This window comes from Xylona heveae, assembly GCF_001619985.1.
Source record: "Xylona heveae TC161 unplaced genomic scaffold L228scaffold_1, whole genome shotgun sequence".
Classification (NCBI taxonomy): domain Eukaryota; kingdom Fungi; phylum Ascomycota; class Xylonomycetes; order Xylonales; family Xylonaceae; genus Xylona; species Xylona heveae.
In genome coordinates this window covers 1,300,885-1,318,104 of record NW_017264193.1, presented here as the reverse complement: position 1 = coordinate 1,318,104, position 17,220 = coordinate 1,300,885, and the positions used below count along the sequence as shown (strand labels likewise).

At 43.9% G+C, this 17,220-nt stretch overlaps 6 protein-coding genes across 6 annotated transcripts; 3 read left to right on the top strand and 3 right to left on the bottom strand.

Annotated features, from left to right (window-relative positions):
• Positions 1 to 1,655: 1,655 nt before the first annotated feature.
• Positions 1,656 to 2,176, top strand: L228DRAFT_235393 (hypothetical protein; the record flags this gene model as incomplete). The annotated part of the gene is made up of 2 exons (XM_018330714.1): positions 1,656 to 1,674; positions 1,710 to 2,176. 2 exons carry the CDS (start codon positions 1,656 to 1,658, stop codon positions 2,174 to 2,176), a joined length of 486 nt encoding a protein of 161 aa, XP_018191859.1.
• Positions 2,177 to 2,851: 675 nt separating this feature from the next.
• Positions 2,852 to 3,343, top strand: L228DRAFT_264716 (hypothetical protein; the record flags this gene model as incomplete). Its single annotated transcript, XM_018334606.1, has 1 exon — positions 2,852 to 3,343. The coding sequence occupies one exon, from the start codon at positions 2,852 to 2,854 to the stop codon at positions 3,341 to 3,343; it is 492 nt and encodes a 163-aa protein (XP_018191858.1).
• A 3,763-nt stretch (positions 3,344 to 7,106) lies between these two features.
• L228DRAFT_242755 (hypothetical protein) lies at positions 7,107 to 11,254 on the bottom strand. Its single transcript, XM_018331527.1, has 4 exons — positions 10,810 to 11,254; positions 9,134 to 10,754; positions 8,945 to 9,064; positions 7,107 to 8,894 (listed from the first exon to the last, which is right to left on the bottom strand). The coding sequence occupies exons 1-4, from the start codon at positions 11,077 to 11,079 to the stop codon at positions 7,126 to 7,128; spliced, it is 3,780 nt and encodes a 1,259-aa protein (XP_018191857.1). The 5' UTR covers positions 11,080 to 11,254; the 3' UTR covers positions 7,107 to 7,125.
• A 323-nt stretch (positions 11,255 to 11,577) lies between these two features.
• Positions 11,578 to 14,157, top strand: L228DRAFT_279527 (hypothetical protein). Its single transcript, XM_018335690.1, has 4 exons — positions 11,578 to 12,050; positions 12,115 to 12,236; positions 12,335 to 12,488; positions 12,552 to 14,157. The coding sequence occupies exons 1-4, from the start codon at positions 11,978 to 11,980 to the stop codon at positions 13,856 to 13,858; spliced, it is 1,656 nt and encodes a 551-aa protein (XP_018191856.1). The 5' UTR covers positions 11,578 to 11,977; the 3' UTR covers positions 13,859 to 14,157.
• Positions 13,989 to 15,179, bottom strand: L228DRAFT_242753 (phospholipid methyltransferas-like protein). The gene is made up of 6 exons (XM_018331526.1): positions 15,023 to 15,179; positions 14,920 to 14,959; positions 14,854 to 14,870; positions 14,682 to 14,787; positions 14,279 to 14,611; positions 13,989 to 14,225 (listed from the first exon to the last, which is right to left on the bottom strand). Exons 1-6 carry the CDS (start codon positions 15,084 to 15,086, stop codon positions 14,159 to 14,161), a joined length of 627 nt encoding a protein of 208 aa, XP_018191855.1. The 5' UTR covers positions 15,087 to 15,179; the 3' UTR covers positions 13,989 to 14,158.
• A 221-nt stretch (positions 15,180 to 15,400) lies between these two features.
• L228DRAFT_242752 (nitrilase) lies at positions 15,401 to 17,101 on the bottom strand. The gene is made up of 6 exons (XM_018331525.1): positions 16,780 to 17,101; positions 16,631 to 16,723; positions 16,289 to 16,572; positions 16,145 to 16,223; positions 15,758 to 16,092; positions 15,401 to 15,698 (listed from the first exon to the last, which is right to left on the bottom strand). Exons 1-6 carry the CDS (start codon positions 16,789 to 16,791, stop codon positions 15,677 to 15,679), a joined length of 825 nt encoding a protein of 274 aa, XP_018191854.1. The 5' UTR covers positions 16,792 to 17,101; the 3' UTR covers positions 15,401 to 15,676.
• Between the last annotated feature and the right edge of the window lie 119 nt (positions 17,102 to 17,220).

The window sequence follows — 17,220 nt, the reverse complement described above, 5'->3', positions numbered from 1 at the left end:
AGGGAGGAGTTGGAGCCAACCAACATGACACTGTGTTGATGGCAGGCTAGAATACATCAATACTCCTCCAACCAACACCACTGAGAGTGGCACAACCAATCCTCAAAGATCAGACAATAATTTAGCTCTAGTCCCTGCCTCTACTGATTTGGTATGAGCACCAGAGAGTTGTGAGCATCCTTCACTCTACTACCAAGAAGGATTGTTAGTTGCTGCCAATTCCCTAGGAATTGGTCCTGCAACACCAGGTCCAAGCAAGAGAACAATACAATCTCTTTTGCTGGTAGACCAACCAGGCTATACAAATACTACAATAGCATTACAAGAAACTCCTGAGGAGTCTTTGGCAGATTAAGAGATTGCATATTACCTCCTACTGCCCAAGCCCTCAACAGGACTGGTGAACCAAGGTTTGCCACTGTTCTTAACAGAAGACATTACCAATAGTTTGTTGTTGATTAAGTCAAGTAACAGTGACATCAACATGCTAGATTATCAAGTGCCTGAGTCTAGATGAAATTCACAGTCTGACCATGCAATAGAACAAACAGTCCTGGAGAACTTGGGAATACCCCTACCAGGGTTGTATCCCTAAGTACAAAATCAATATCAGCAACTACAAACACATACCAGCATACCACTGGCAGCATATCCCATACCTACACCAATGGGTGCCAGTAGTAGGATGCCACCTCCTCCTCCCCTACTAATAAACCCAGCCAATCCATCAGGTGGCTACTATCCAAGTGGGCAGCCAGACTGGAATTAAATGATGTCTTTGTTAATGTCACAAAACAACCTGCTACAACAGCAATTGACACAGAACACTACCAGTGATACTTGTGAGCTCAAGACAGACTCCATTGGAGAGTTTTGTCCAACCAACACCCCAGACACTTATGTGGCTCAAACCTTCATTGATAACCTCAAAGATGCTGTCAATAGTTATGGCAAGGAGAGAGTGTTGCATTCAGTCCACAAGTGTGTTACTTTTGACTTTGGTCATGACTGGCTGTACTCTCTATCAAAAGACAATAGAGCCATAATGAGCAGAAGTATTATTGCATAGTACACCTAAATCTATGCAAAGTTCATGCCCTTAGAGGAAGAACTTAGAATTGATGCTAAAGCTTTGCATTTCTCTTGGAACAATGGCATCAAACCTACAGAACACATTACTAAAAAAATTCACCTCCTACACCTGGCTAGAATAAGTGACAAGAGTGAAATAGTCCAACAAGTGCATAACTCCTTTAGCAGAGAAGCATTAGTGTTTCTACAAATGGACAACATCATGAGACCATCCAGCAACATGATTAGAACATATAATACTAAACTAGCTAGCATCCAAGAAGTACTAATTTGAGAGTATGGACACAAGGAGTCCTCATCTAGACAAGAATAGCAAGTCTCTAGGACTACCATACCTGTGTCTTCTTCAAGATTGTACTCCAGCACTCTGTCCTCTTCAAGACCCAACAGAAACAGGCCAAGACCAAGAAAATACAGGTCATGGCAGGACATGATGCAGGCTGGAATCTCATGGAGAGATGCTAGAGATGTGGGCTATGGCATACATCCTTGCAAGTATTGTAATAAAGAGCATTGGGATAAAGATCATGCATTGGTAACATCTAATCCCAAGGATACCTGCAATGCACACAACTAGTACCTGTAAGTAAAAAGAGAAAATACCTTGATGCCCAAAGACAAGTGTCAAGCATTCCATGCAGATGATGCAGACAATCTCCCCAACAACAATGTCTCTTTGGTCATGCTAAGTGCTAAAGAAGATTTTGATGTTTTGGAGGACAATGACAATCAAGCTGAAATTGTTAACAAGCAAGACACTACATACTTTGTTCAAGAGGAATTAGAGTGTACAAAATGCTACACAAAATTCCTTACACACAATGCCTTATACAAACATCTAGACAAGGCAAAGCATAAAGAGAAGATTTCTAAAAGGGCTAAGGAGATAACTGTCATTGAGTCATCAGCACCACCTGCCAAGCAAGTCTCCAGGCTTGACTTAGTCTCTTATACCTACATGGAAGTCAACATTTCTTTTAATTCTCAAATGTCTAACATCTACATGACAGTGGTAGATACAGGCTATGGCAGCTCAAGCATGGACAAAGAGTTTATAAAGCTCATTCTACCTAAGAACATTTAAATCCAAGACCTCTCTTTTACAAGAGACATGTAAAGAGTAGGTTTGGGATGTACACAGTCTACAAAGCATACCCTCATTAAATTTTTTATGTGTTCAAGAGATCACAAGCAGGTTGGGGTGATGACATGTTCATTCTTCATCATGCCAAATCTTGGTACCAATATGTTGATCACTGTAGACATCATAGACATGGAGGGCATGGTTGCAGACCCAAGCCAAAGTGTTCTACTTGTTCATAGTTGTAAAAACATGATTGTGCCTATGTATATTAGATGTAACTGGAACTATAAAAATGTTCCTATACAAGTTACAAGAGTGACTAAGATCCCTGCCTAGACCACACAAGCTATACCTATCAAGTTTGCAAAAAGAGTAGAGCTAAGACAAGATTATGAGTTTGTTTTAGTGAGCACCACCATAACAGCTGACACCTCATCCCTACACATGATTTTGTCAGTAGACCAAACACATGTGTACTATACAAATTTTTCCAATGAAAAATGCATGCTGGCAAGAAATTATGTTGTTAGCACCATTTATAGCCTAATAACCAGCATTGCTACTCTATGGGCAGAAGCTAGCCAGGAAACAATGGTGTATTTTATGCATTCTACAATGCTAAAAGACATAGTAGTGTCTACCACAACCACATTGGTAGTGATGTTGGCAGCCCAAATGCCAAGTATTGAAAAGCCAACACAAGAACCAGAAGTAAACACAAGTCAACTTAAATCTCCTCTACACTCCCTCCAACTGGAACTACAGGAAAACAGGGAGCTTGCAGCAAATATTCCAGGCAGCTCTAGAAATCTGGTCCTATATATTCTAATCACTACCCAGAGCAAACCTCCATCCATTGGGCTGCTTAGTAGCAGCCTCTCTGAGGTACTTCAAGAGGCCAGGATAGGTTTTCTATCTCAAGATGTTGACCTGAGTGTCAATGTACCAGTACCTGATGATACTTCTATTGCTGCAACAAAAGGAACAATGCTGTCAGGAATGCTATATGTTTCATGGCTCAACAAGGAGTATCAGCCCCAGTACAAGTATCCCACTCTAGCAGAGATTGAGCTGCCTGATCCAACATCTACAACATACAAGCAGGTTGACATCAACCCTGATCTAACAACCAAGCAAAAGGATGCATTGGAATTACTCTATACCTAGCACAAGACACTATTCAATGACCAACTTGGCATTGTACAGGAAGATCCTAAGGAGTAGCTATGAATACAAGTTAACCCAGCCTTGGAAGCTACAATGAAGACAAGAGTATTATTTAATGTAAGTGTAAATGCTAGAAAATATATCAAGCAGACAGTCATACCATTGATCAAAACCAGACATGTTATACCAGTGGGTCTAGAAGGTTTACCCTACACTATACAAGTCTTCATTATCATGGGAAAGAAACCATGCCCTGTAATGGATATAAGACCTCTGAATGCAATGCAAAGAGAGGACAGTTATCTACTTCCTCATCAAGACCAGATCCTGGACACTCTACATGGTACATAGTTCATCAGTATTTTAGACATGGCATTAGCATACTATCAACAAGTTATTCATCTGGATGATAGGTACTAAACCATGTTTGTTACCCACCTTGGGCACTACATGATGGCAGTAACCACCATGGGAAACAAAACATCAGTAGTACATTAGCAAAAGTTCATGGATTGAAAATTCAAGGATATAAGCTGGCATTTTGTTGCTTGTTATGTCAATGATACAATTGTCTATAGCAAAATGTTCAAGGAGCATCTCCTCCATCTTGATGAGGTTATGTACATTCTCTCTGATGCTAGTATTACATTGAAAGCAAAGAAATGCAATCTCATGTATTAGTCTATTACAGTGCTTGGACAAAAGGTGGATAGGCTTGGCCTAGCAACTACAGAAGAGAAAGTCAAGGCTATACACACATGGCACCCAGAGCAGTACAACTCTCTCAAATGTCTTGAACATTTCCTGGGTACCACTGGATGGCATCACCATCTCATCCTGTATTACTCCCAAAGAGTGAAATTGTTATCACAACTGAAAGCCAACAAGTTAAGGGAAATCAACATGGATACACTAGCAAAAGGTAGAAGACATGCAGCAGCAATGGCTACTAGCATAACACTAGATGAAAAACAGAGGCTTGCTTTTGAGGACCTCAAGGATGCAGTCACAATAGCTGCTGTCAACCATTTTGACCTTGACAAACACATGTATCTCTTTGTAGATGCTTCAAAGGAGTACAGGTTTGGCATTGGAGTGTATCAAGTCATGGACAGCAAGACAGAGCTAGAGGATGTTATACATATACCTCCCTCAACTTCATTGTGACCTGTTTTCTTTCTAAGTCAAGAAGCAACTACTGCTAAATGGAGATACTGGCCAACTGAGCTAGAAATGTCTAGAGTGATTTGGACAATGAAAAAAGCAATTCCTTTTGTTAAACAAGTTCCTCATGTCATCATACTGACAGACCACTATGCTAACAAAGCAATAGTCAAAATGAAATTGCTAAGTACCAAATCTCCTACAAAGATGAATAACTAATTGGTTAACTGGGCTGTATTTCTCTCCCAATACTGGGATAAACTATCCCTGGTTTATCAACAAGGCAAAGATATGCCAGTGCCTGATGCACTATCATGATGGCCAAATGCCAAAGACAAGACATTTCTAGTAGTTATGGTAGAGATATGAGAATCCCTAAAGCAAGAACTCTTGCAAAGGATTTTGAATGACAGAGTTTTAAATAATGCAAAGAGCATAGTACAAACACATGGTGAACTCAACCCTGAAGATGGCTGTTTAAGAACCTACCTAAGTCAATATGTTATACACAATGACATGTTATTCTTTGAAGACCCCATTGATTACTAACTTTATGTTACTTTATCTAAGGCCTTGCATAAGAGGTTCCTCAAGCTTACCCACAACCATCAATCTTATCATGGGTTGAAAAGGACATACATTCAGCTTACCTCCAAATATTTCTGGCCTAAGATGTAGTAGACCATCAAGCACTATATACATCACTGTCCAAACTGCCTGAGAAATCACACACATTACCTACAATCATACTCAACACTCAGACCTATAGATTTCCTACCAGAGCCTTTTCATACCTTGTCTTTAGACTTTGTTACTGATCTCCCAGAGACTGAGTCTCTCCATGCCCCAAATGCCATTGATACAATCTTAACAGTCATTGACAAATTTACTAAGGCCATGCAACTCATACCCAGTTACAAAGACTACTTAGTGATAACATAGGCTTTTTTGTTTTGGGATTTAGTTGTTACACAATGAGGTATCCCCTTCATCATAGTCACCAACAGGGACAGACACTTTCTAGAGGGATTCTGGAATGCAATGTTTACACATGCCAGAACACATTCCATAAGTACAACCACTATACATACAAGTGCTAATGGACAAGATGAGCAGGTAAATCAAATGATCAAGATTACCTTGAGATACTTTGTAGATGCAGTGCAAGGGAACTAGGGCAACTAGCTCCCAACTATAGAGGGCCAAATCAATAACTCCCCCTCTTCCACAACTGAAAGCACACCAAATGAAATACTCTATAGTGTTATAACAAGACAAGTTTACAACATCTTAGTGGACAAGTTGGGAGCAAACCTACATTTTCCAGCTGACTGACTGGACCTTCACAAGATTACTTAAAGATCAGCCACCAATTCTATCACCTTGGCAAAGCATGCTATGTCCTACTACCACAACCAAAGGCATTGTGATCCAGAGACAGACTTCAAGTCAGGATGGGCTATGCTAAGACTTAGAGAGTATTGCCTACCTTCTGTGAGGAAAGCCAAACTAGGGCCACAACAAGTTGGTCCATTCAAGATTCTTTAGAAAGTTGGGAAAGGGGTTGTGTTCAAACTCAAGCTACCAGCTTTGATTCTTATCCATCCAGTAATCTCTACAGTGCATTTAGTACTAGCACCAGCTCCTGGCAGTGATCCATTCAATTGTGACATGCTACAAGAACCAGAACCAGTCCAGCCTAGAGAATACAAGACAACCAACCAACCCACCATCCAAGAAATCTCTCATATACTTAACACCAAGAGGTTATGTAGAAGGCAGCCCCAAAGATTGTATCTCATTCACTATCAAGGGAACCACTGGCCTGAGCAAGACAAGTGGCATAACAAGCCTTATGTTAATGAACATGGTGGACAAGAACTTCTAATCAACTTCAAAAACCATCACAACATTCATGACTAGTTATTTTTATCTTTGCTTTGCTTTGCTTTACTTTGCTTACATGGCATTTACATATAGATATATCCTTTTGCTTTATTGCTTCTCCCATCACAGACAATGGTTTTTCTGTGGCAGGCAATTGTTATGCCACTAGTATAGAGTGTACACATGTTATGTGTAGCTTATAGCATAGACCTCCAGATATAGAAGGAGCATCATCATAGTATATAGCTCAGAGCAAGAGCTCACTTAGAGAATCAAGCTTCTATTCTCCCTTCAGTTACAGTTCTTACAGTAACAATTATTTGCTATATTATATTTTAATAGTTGTTTTTTAATATTTATACTAATAATTTTTTATATTTTATTATACATTTAATTTATAAATTTTAAAATATTAATAATAATAATAATTCTTTTTATAGTTTAATTTAATATCTATTAATTTTTTTATTAAATTAAATAATATTAAAAAATATATAATATCCTTTTAAATAATTTATTTGCAATATGTGAAGCATTAAAGTTCAAATTTTATTTTTAAATTTAATTTGATTATAATATTATAATTTAAATTATATATTAAATATCATATAAATTTATAATTAAATGTAGCTAATAAGAACCATATATGATAGTATCATATTTCATCCAATAAAAAAATACGAATAGAGTATTATAAGTATAAAATACATTTTCTTTGCTGAACATTTCAGCTAGTGCATACTATCTCCTATACCAGTAGCTACTAGTAAGCCCCCTTTATCTGATCGAACGCCTTCATTGCCGCTCATCTTCAAGAGTTTATTGAAATAACGGTCTACAACGTGTAGCCGTGGTCTGATCCATCCACGGTTGATAAAAGGAAAGATTCGGTATTTGATTGTTGACCTGCTAATTGGCACCAATTGGACAGTACTTGTTTTTGGCCCACTGAAAGCAAATTCCTCACTTGCCTCCATTGTCGCTGTAAATGTCAAAAAATGCATCGAAGGATTTTCTATGGTGTATTCGACGTGTATCAGAGGCGTAGGTGCGAAAGTTGGTCGAGCAGTCACAATAACGCGAGGCTCACCAAAAGGAATCTGCATTCGAGGAACAGCCAAGGCGGTGCAGTTCTCTTCGCCGTCGCACTGGCTCCTCTTCCAATATATCTTTAACTCAAAATCCAGAAATTGGCTACGCCGATCCTCCAAGCTCCTTTCCGCAACATCGGCCACAAATTCGCAGACAAGGAAGCCCCCAGGCTTGACGGAGGTCGACGCTATGGCCGGACCTAGCGTAGAAATACTGCACACGCTGGCCTGCCCACCAGTGCCAATGTCCGCGAGGTCTGAACCTTCTATAAAAAGGGCCTGCTTGGCGAACGATGCAACCTTAGCTGCCAAATGCCATCTCTGTACCAGTCCATTTGATTGATGGACGGATGACTCCACGGATCCCATTAGGCCACCATCGCCCGCGAAGTAATTTGGCCAGGGGCCCGGGTGAATCCTCGGCATGAAATCATAATTAGCCTCAAACGGTCTCGAAACGGTGAAAGATGTTGGCAATATTTTGGAAATGGGTGTTTCTAGATTTGAAACTAGTCGATAGACCACCTTGATTTCGAAAACATACTCCCCGGGATCGCAAAATGGAGCGATTTCGATTTTCTCAATAGCACTCGCAGACGCGGAAAGTCGTCCGATCCGATGCAGGGGAAGCTCGAGAGACGATAGAGCTGGCTTTGACTCAGACTCAATCTCTGGGGTCTGTGATGCAAGCCAACTGAATCCAGGGACAACCCCCGAGCGCCCGAGGAGGCGCACTTCTAGGGCCACTTCTGCGTCTTCCTCCTCCTCATTCAGCACAGATATACCGACAACGATGGATTCGTCGGTATAAAATTCCCCGTGAAGGCCATCAACACGAAGCTCCATTTTTGGGGGCCGGGGCAATATTTTGACAACGCCGGGATTAGAACGCATGATTGCTTTGCTGGTAAGACCCGCCAGTCCCTTGGTCCACCATAACATTGGACCATATCTCTCCTCTAAAGAGAAAACATGATTCACTTGAAAGTTTTCCTCGCAGAGACAAAGGATTATTGAAGAGGCCGAGACGGTCCCGGCCTCACGGAGAAAACTTTTCATCTCCAAAACCTTCGTCTCGCCTGGACCGAGAGTCAGGTCGGCATGACCGTAGAAGCAAAGTGGGGCTTGCACAGAAGATGATGCCCTTTGAGTGTAAATTTTCCCATGATCTTGTGGGCTGAGGACAACGTCAATGGCATTTGCGCTAGTGTTCATTTGACATTGATCCCGGCCCTCTTCGGCTCGATGTCGAATCCTGAATGCCTTGATACCTCCCAGGAAGTTCACAATGATCTCGGAAAGTACTATCGACGGCGTCTTGGGATTGGCACTGGAATGAATCGTCAACTGTGAGCACAAGGGCTCACCAACGTGTCCTTCTGCGCACGCAAAAGCGAAGGCCGTCGACACTGCAAATCAATTAGACCAGGACGAATTCTCTCATATCATGTAGACTTACTAAATGAAACAATATCCCGGGAACCAATAGAAATGACTGGTCTCGGCTCAGGGGGCATGCCCTTCAGACAAAGAGAAACGTTAGGGCGGAAATCCGCCGCCACGCTGGTGAGATCGAATACTTAGGTGAACAAATGGTATCAGAACACATATTGAGATAAAGCAATCCTAACAATTGGGCTATACTCACCACGATGACAAAGTTCAAATTCTGGAATGATGATGCTTTCAGAGTCACCAACCCGCTTTGCACATTTTTGGAGCATCAACCCAACCTCCAACACCATTTCCCACCAACCCTCCTGCCGCCATGACATGCGAGAATACAGAGGTTTCAAAATTTGGTGCGCAGGCTCGTAATTCTCCTGCAGTAAAAGCTCCCTTGCCATTGAAAATTGTATTTCCTCCGCTGCCCTCACTTGGTGCCGCTTGCTGAATTCAGGGAGGCACTGACCAAGAGCATCCAAGATTAACGCTGAATGATCGACACCACCGCAGCCGGATAATGTAGCTTCTACATGCGGCTCATTGCAAAGATAATCATCGTAGGTAAAGGTGGTCCGGCTAGCTTTTGACATGGGGGACTGTGGTGGCAATCGATCTTCCTTTGGGATTTTCTCCGCCAGGAGTTTTCGCAGACCAAGACGCGCAGCCGAAAGTTTCATCCAATACCCAGAATGATGTAAATGCTCGAAAGGAAGAACGTCACTCCAGGATATACCCTTCTCGGGGCCGGAAAAGATTTCCAATACTGCGTCCGGTTTATCCCGGAAGCTCAGAGAGGAAGAGGGGACCTCAAAAATAGACAAGTTTGCGCCTTGCACGAGTTCTGCCATAACCCTTGCCCAGGTCGCCTCCCAAGCCTCCCAACCATAGTTTGATGACCCTTTGCCTTTTCTATCAACCAATTCTCGCAGCCTGGCCCGATGATTGCCCCACGAACGAGCGGCAGACGTCGTTTGCCTAGTCCAGAGAAGACAGCGGAGAATACGGATTGCGATCACATCTGCGAGCATCCTTGCCTCATTAAATCTCGGGCTCCACGATGCAATTGCTTCGAAAACATCCGGACTCAGAAGACCTTCATACGCAGATTCATAATTTCGACCCGCAGCATCCAAGTCTCGGCGAAACTCGGCGAATATGCCAAGCTTGAAGTCATACCGTGCGCCCCATCCTTGGGCTGAAAGGATCTGTGATGTACCGGAAGTTGGTGGCAATGTCGGAGGAGGGATGACGGCCCGGTTCTTTTTGCGCCTGGCATGCTTCGAAAGATCGCGATAATAGTCCATACATGTGGTGTGCAATGTGGATAAAATGTTCGCCACTAAACCCTTGTCTTCTGACAACAAGGTATCTAGAGCAGCAATATAGAAAAAGCTTTTACTATCCAGTCCTGCCGCACGACGGATATGAGTGAATCGTTCCTCCAGGCCCCCATCATGGGGAAGGTCGTCACCAAGAAGGACAACAATAAATTTGGTTCTCTGACCAGATGATTCAAACGCTTGCTTGGTTTCGCAAATCTCACGCTCCAAAGAATCATCGCCTCCAATGGGTTGATCTGGATCTCTCAAAAGAGAATAGAAGGAAACAAAAGCCGCGGGAAGTAATCGCTGATGTTTCGTTGCCCATAAAGATGTTAAGATCCCGTCGGGATAAGTAGGGGAACCAAAAGAGAGTGGTGAGATGGGCGAGTGAAGAATTGGAAGAGAAGAAGATCGACCCGAAAATGCTGCCGTAGTCGATACTGACGACGATGTTGTGAGACCGGCTGGCGGCTTAGCTTTTCTGGCAGGTAAAATGATATCCTTTCTTCAGTGTCAGCGGGCTCACCGCGTCATCACGCATATGGACTCGACGCACTCGCCCTATAACCTTAAAAGCAAAATAAGGCTTCTCTAAGCTAGTAGCGGCGCTCAAATGACTATTGTGACGGTCGGCGTCGAGAAAGGATGCAAGCAGTTGTTCCGCACCTGGGCCGGTTACTGGTGGTAATTTTGATTGAATCTTTATTCCACCATCTTGAAACAGAGTTTCGGGTAGGTCTTCGCTGGAGGATATCCGAGAGCCAAGCCCAGACAGTATGACGAATGGGACATTATGGGCGACATAATCGCCTGGATATGCATCCATGACACTCGAAATGGCAGCTGCGCGGTCTATTTACGCAAGCTCATCACCCGAGGAGAGAGAGTATCTTTTCTAGCAATGGTTGCGGAGCATTATGTACGTGTTAACTGTATATTTGAGAGCGAATAACGAATCAAGGAACGGCGCGAAGAAAATGTTCAGGAGTGATCCTCATTCTGTGTCTCCTCAGAATTATGGATTGGATATCGAGGATATCCCAATGTTTTGCGCAATGATCCAGAGCAGCCTACCGTATCAGACTAGTTGTAATTGTGCTCGGCCGACACCGTCGCTCGGTCCCCAAGCTGTGCACGGCGCTAGGTAATCATGAGAAGAGGTTGGGCAAGTTAGCCAGGTAAGGCAGGTAAGGTACTGAGTACTTGACCGCATTGGACAGCGAGCCAGATGCGCATGGAGCATGGTGAACGGAACCGACGTGGGACCGGTCGGCCCTATATACTCCGTAGTCTGTAGACACCCAGCATCTTCATAAAGAGGGATGCGGAAGGCTAATGCTCAGAACATGCGTGAAGGTGTCGTTGGCGTATGCAACGGTCCATTTAAATTCATAAATACAGCTCCCATATCGGCCTAACGCGTACAAGGTCCTTCTATCGGTTGGCTACCGCGGACTGGAGAGCCTCTACTTGTCGCACTTTGGGTAGATACCGTTGGCTGGCCGATTTGTCGATATTGGCACCATTGCTTCCTTAGGACCCGACAGCTTCAACCGTGCCTACCTTTCTTACTGAGAGGTAAGAGTGCACGTTATATTTTCAGAAGGGAATATCGATTTCAAGTCCGGCGGTGCTCATCACTTATACGGCAACAAGAGGAATCGGATTCGAGAGCATCGCCGAGAAGCCTTTACCAATTAGAAACGAAGACAATAGTTGCAGCGATGGCAGCACAGGCGGTACTCATTGCTGAGACCATTGCGGGTATGAAGAAAGCTGTGGCCAGGGGCGACGATGGTAAGATTTGAAGCAAAAGATAATGCCATTTTAAGTCTTTATCAGCTTGATTAACCTCCTTTAGCGTCTGACTCCGACGATTCAGTCCATCAGCCTACCAATCGAGGCAATAAGCTCAAGCGCAAAGCAAGATATGTTCATGAAGGGCAATTGAGTTTGCCGAATGGACCTAGGGTGTACCGACGAGTAAGCTTGCCTCCATATCATACTGGATTTATTAGCATATGTTCCACTCCCAGAACTACGAGGCAAAGATCCTATCTGCTAACAGGTCTTTGAACAAGAAAATCGAGCACGCAGGTTATGAGCGGTATATAATAAACCGCAATCCTCCTCGCTTTGACGAGGACGGTGATGAGCTAGACGATGACGACGTCGATGAGCAAGCGGACGCCAATGCGGCGGAGGAGAATCCATACAGTGACATCAGGCTCGAATGTACGCCAAAAATGGCCCAAGCCGAACAAATCAATGATTTAACTAATGCGTTCTGCCTATCAGACCTTCTAGCACCTTTGACGTCCGCAGCAGATTTACCACATCATCCTTCGCTTTCGATACCCTATTTGTCCAACACTCTGACGGAATTGGCACAGGAAGCGTGCCAGATATTTCACAAGGAAAACGCTTCATTGGCAAGGATCCAGCAGATAATGACTAAGTTTAGAGGGGATGAGACCTGGATACCTTGCGGCAATCTTCAAGCTGACAATGACTTCTCACTATTCGGTTCATCGCTCAAAATTGAGCAAACCAAAGGTGAAGTTAGCAGTCAAATGGCTTCTGAGGAGCTTCCAATTGGGACACTCAACAGTCAATCAGGAGCCCTACATGGTGCTGAGCGAAGCATTATCGGTGATCCATCTCACGGGATCGATGGAATGACTGCTCCTGGGGAAAACTCACACTCGAAAGCTAGTTCGCTGGAAGAATCTCTGGGAGATAAAGTCACATCTTTCGCAGGCTGGAACGGCGGTTCCGATCAAGCATATGGTACATCTAAGACGGAGCAAGCTGAAGAACATGGCGGGCTTCAGATGCCCGGAAATAACGAATCTAGCTCGAAAGAGGCAGCAAAGGAACTCATTTCATGTTCATCCAGTGAGCACTTGTCACAAAGGCAGATAAATGCCGAAAAGCCTTCAGATCTCAGTGCTGAGGACAATAAATCGCACTCAGCTGATCCAGAACCCTCCCACAAAGACTTTGCACAAAAGCCTGAAACGGATCTACTAGCCGGGCATGAGGGAACAAACGAGTCCTTGAAAGGTGAACTCGATAATAATCGTGAGAAGGAGGTTTCTGCTGCGATCAGCGAGGATGAAATGGAGGTGGATGCAGATTCCCAACCTGCGCTACATAGAATGACAACCCGGGCGCAGGCTCAAGCGGCTTCAGAGAAAAATCCGTCAACGCCGGCGCTGTCTCTCTCGTCGTCGCCAGCTCCCTCTTCATTTATACATCCATTATTCATTGTTGCCCCCGATGCTCTCCCTGATCGAGATTTTGGCTTGCCGCCTGGCGAAGCAGAAGATACCCGACGTTTGTTACTCCTCTACGTTCAGAAACAAGAAGAAATTTGCAGGGGAGCAGAAAAGCTCTACAGCGGACTTTTACGAGCTGATCGGATGAGAAAACTGGTATTGAGCTGGTCAAAGGCGGAAGCTCACGTAGGAGAAATGAGTGATGGAGAGGACTGGTACGACAAGGAAGAATGGGATTTAGAGGATGATTTGAAAAAAGGTCATGGGGAAGATGACGATGACTCTGCCAATCAAGGAAAGAAAACGAGAGGCCGAAGGGCCTAAGTGGCGAGTCGTTGGAGGTGGCTCTCAACATTAGAGGCGCAGGGCCCGTTTGTGCTAGAGCATCTTGCTGGGGAACTTCATAATAGGGAGTAATTAGGCATGCTGGTATGTTTGGCGTTATGAATAATTGTCTGACGTAAAAATTCATGGTGAATCTAATGCAAAATATCTAAAGACTTGCGGACTGCCCTGATCTATTCTAAAATTTTGGAGATACGTGGATTATGTTGAATAATAAGCTTCTAATTTATGTTGATGCAGAAGTTGGTTATATTGAGTATATATGACGAATTTTGCCCACTACGTGGCCTTCTTTGCTGCCTTTTGTTCATGCTCTCTTCTGACATATATTTCGGCCGTGAATGGACTGTGGAATGTCAGCATGTAAAAGGTGCATAATTTATTGAGTAAAGAACCTACTCCTCAAATCTCAGGGCAATAAGGTAAACCGCGAGAACTTCGACTGTAAGCAGTAACCCTGCTGGCTTGCCAAACCACAATGCGGTTCCCAAGAATGATAGTGTAGAGCCATAATACATAGGCGCATCGGTGACATTGAAAGGGAAAGAAGTCACACGTTGGTCCATGAGAATACCGAAATAATCGCCGAGATATGTGCCTGTGACACCTAATGCCCACATGCTACTCAAGACAAGGACGTTTCCTGCAATGAACAAGACTATTGCAGCAAAGTTTGACACTGCTCCTGTGAAGAAGGGGTGGGTTGGCTGGTCTCTCAATGCTCGTTCATATCTAAAGGTTGTCAACATTGTGAAGCTTCATTTTGGCAATCAACATTTCGCAAGTCCTCGGTACCACATACAAAGAGTCTCTAAAAATCCCGAGAAGGAAAATGGTGATTGCTAACGCATAGCAACCCAGCTTTGAATTTCCTCTGAACAATTTGGTGAGGACTTTGCTATGATATTCTGCGCAGAGCGCAAATCAGTATTTGACCGACCAGTGCGTCGTAGACGGCGATGAGATCATGGTACCTTGGCGAGCGACAGTACTGAGAAGAGGTCAGCCACAGCATCAATTGGATTGAGATTTTAACTAACTTCCAGAAAATTGGATTGAACGCGATTGAAGCAGCGGCCACTGGATCGGCCTTGGTTAACTTCCGTACTCGAAAGAGGTTTGAGGCTTAACTGCTTATTTTACCTATCAAGCTCCTCTGGCTGAAGTCGATGACCTCGCCATTTTTGAGGCCTGGGAGGAAAGACATTTTCCTTTCTGTATCAGGTCAATGTCTCTATGTTGATGACCAGCACCTTCGTACAACTCAATGGCAGGAGAGATTTAAAAGGGCGAAGGGTAGAGGTAAGTTAGATGTAAACTTAGCTAGTCCGAAGTCGCACCAGAAGAGCCAGAAGCGAGCTCGCTTTCTAAATGACGTTTCCCCTACTACGGTTTTGGCAGAACGTCTGCGAGGAGAGCGGACCCTGGAGACAATTGTTCCGAGCAGCGCCCACACTCACTACTGGAGTAAACACAATTCAAACAATGCAGAATAAAAATTTCAAAGCAATATCTATTTCTTCCCGCACGGATGCAGATTTTGTCCAATTTCAGATCTATTTACCATGTGTAACAATCGGCAAGCAATGAAGACTTTACATGTGAGCTACCACATTAATAGGAATTTACTGTCAGAAAGAGCAGGACTCAATTCTCACGGGAAGCTTTCTAGTTCGACTCCATCTAATTCATAGAATCATGATCTCCATTCCCGTGAAACCAGAGGGTATTCTGTTTCCTTCAAGGTCATCGAAAAAGACAGGGAAACGTGACCTAGTAATGTTCGCAGAATAACTCTTAGACTTCAGCGTATAAATCACTACGAATTGTACGGATCAGCTTCAGGGGCTTCAATGCCGAATGAGGTGAAGAACCTACTTTCTCCGCAATAGCGGCATTTCACTTCTGACCTTATGAAGGAGACCAAGATCGATATTGGCAGTTGCAATCTGAGGCTCGCCTCCCACTTTATCAAGCTCCGCGAGGATCTCACCCCACGGGCTAACTATCATCGAATGCCCGTAACTGCTCCTCTTCTCATTATGTGGTCCGACTTGCGCTGCCGCAATGACATACGACTGTGTTTCTATTGCGCGTGCTCTAATAAGTATTTCCCAATGCGCTTGACCAGTTGGAATGGTAAATGCTGAGGGAAACGTGATGATTTCGGCATTTTTTCGTCTTAGTGCGAGACCGATTTCCGGAAAACGTAACTGCCCCATGAACATTACAATCTGTATTATTCTTATTCCATCAAAGACTCACGTCAAAACAAATCGTGGGGCCGACACGGCCGACCGGAGTATGAAATGGCAATGGCATGCTCATACCTTTTTCGACACTCCTAATAGAATGAGGATGCTGGTTAGCTGCACCAGTAAGAACTGCATCAACTATCGAAGATAATACCTGCTTTCTTTGAGCACCGGGCCACCTTTGATATCTACGTCAAACAGATGTATCTTTTGATAACGGTGCTGAATTCGACCTCCTTCATCAATCCAGATAAGAGTATTTTTGACCTTTTCATCCTGCGCTGGCTCATGGATTCCCACGTGGACAGGCAGCTTGAATTTGCGAACTTCATCTTGGATACCACGGACGAATTCGCTTTCAGAGACAGAGCGAGCGAGGGAAATTGTCTCCGAGGGTGAGGAGGCAATATAATCACTAGCCTCGGGCAAGAATAAGGCCTACCTCCTCAAAACGTTGGCCACAGCTCCGTTCACCGTTTTCTTTGGGATCACTAACCTGTGCTCCGGTAGCCGCGGCTTTTTGAATGAGAATCCTGCATTGTGCCAGGTTATGTACCATGCTATCAGTCGAACAAATCTGGCCAACTGCCTTCGCTAAGACGTAAGCATAGCTCCACGGCAGAGCAATGATGATACGAGGCATACCGCGAGAGTCATTTTCCCCAGTAGTTGTCTCATTCAAGGCTGAGAATCAGAGCTTGGTTAGCTGGAGGGATTTCTAAGGATGTTGACTCAGTTCCTTTGTTCGACGGTATTTCGCGACTATCTTATCGCTCGAAACTGGTTCGGGAGGATGACAGAATGGTTGAGCACCGCCCTCGTTATCTGCCACCCTTTCCCCATACTGTACCTGCCCATCACCCTCTCGTCAATTCGCGGGCTAAGTTGGACGATCTTTACAGTTCGCGGTTCTGGAGCAGATAGATACAAAATCCTTCCCGCCTGGAAGTATATACGGTACGTATCTGATCTCGATACCCACGGAAAAAAGCAATGTACTCCTAAGAATATGCATTTGAAACGGCCCCAATTAGATATAATGAATCAATCTGATAATGCTGAATGTTTCTTGAACTCTGTTTTTCT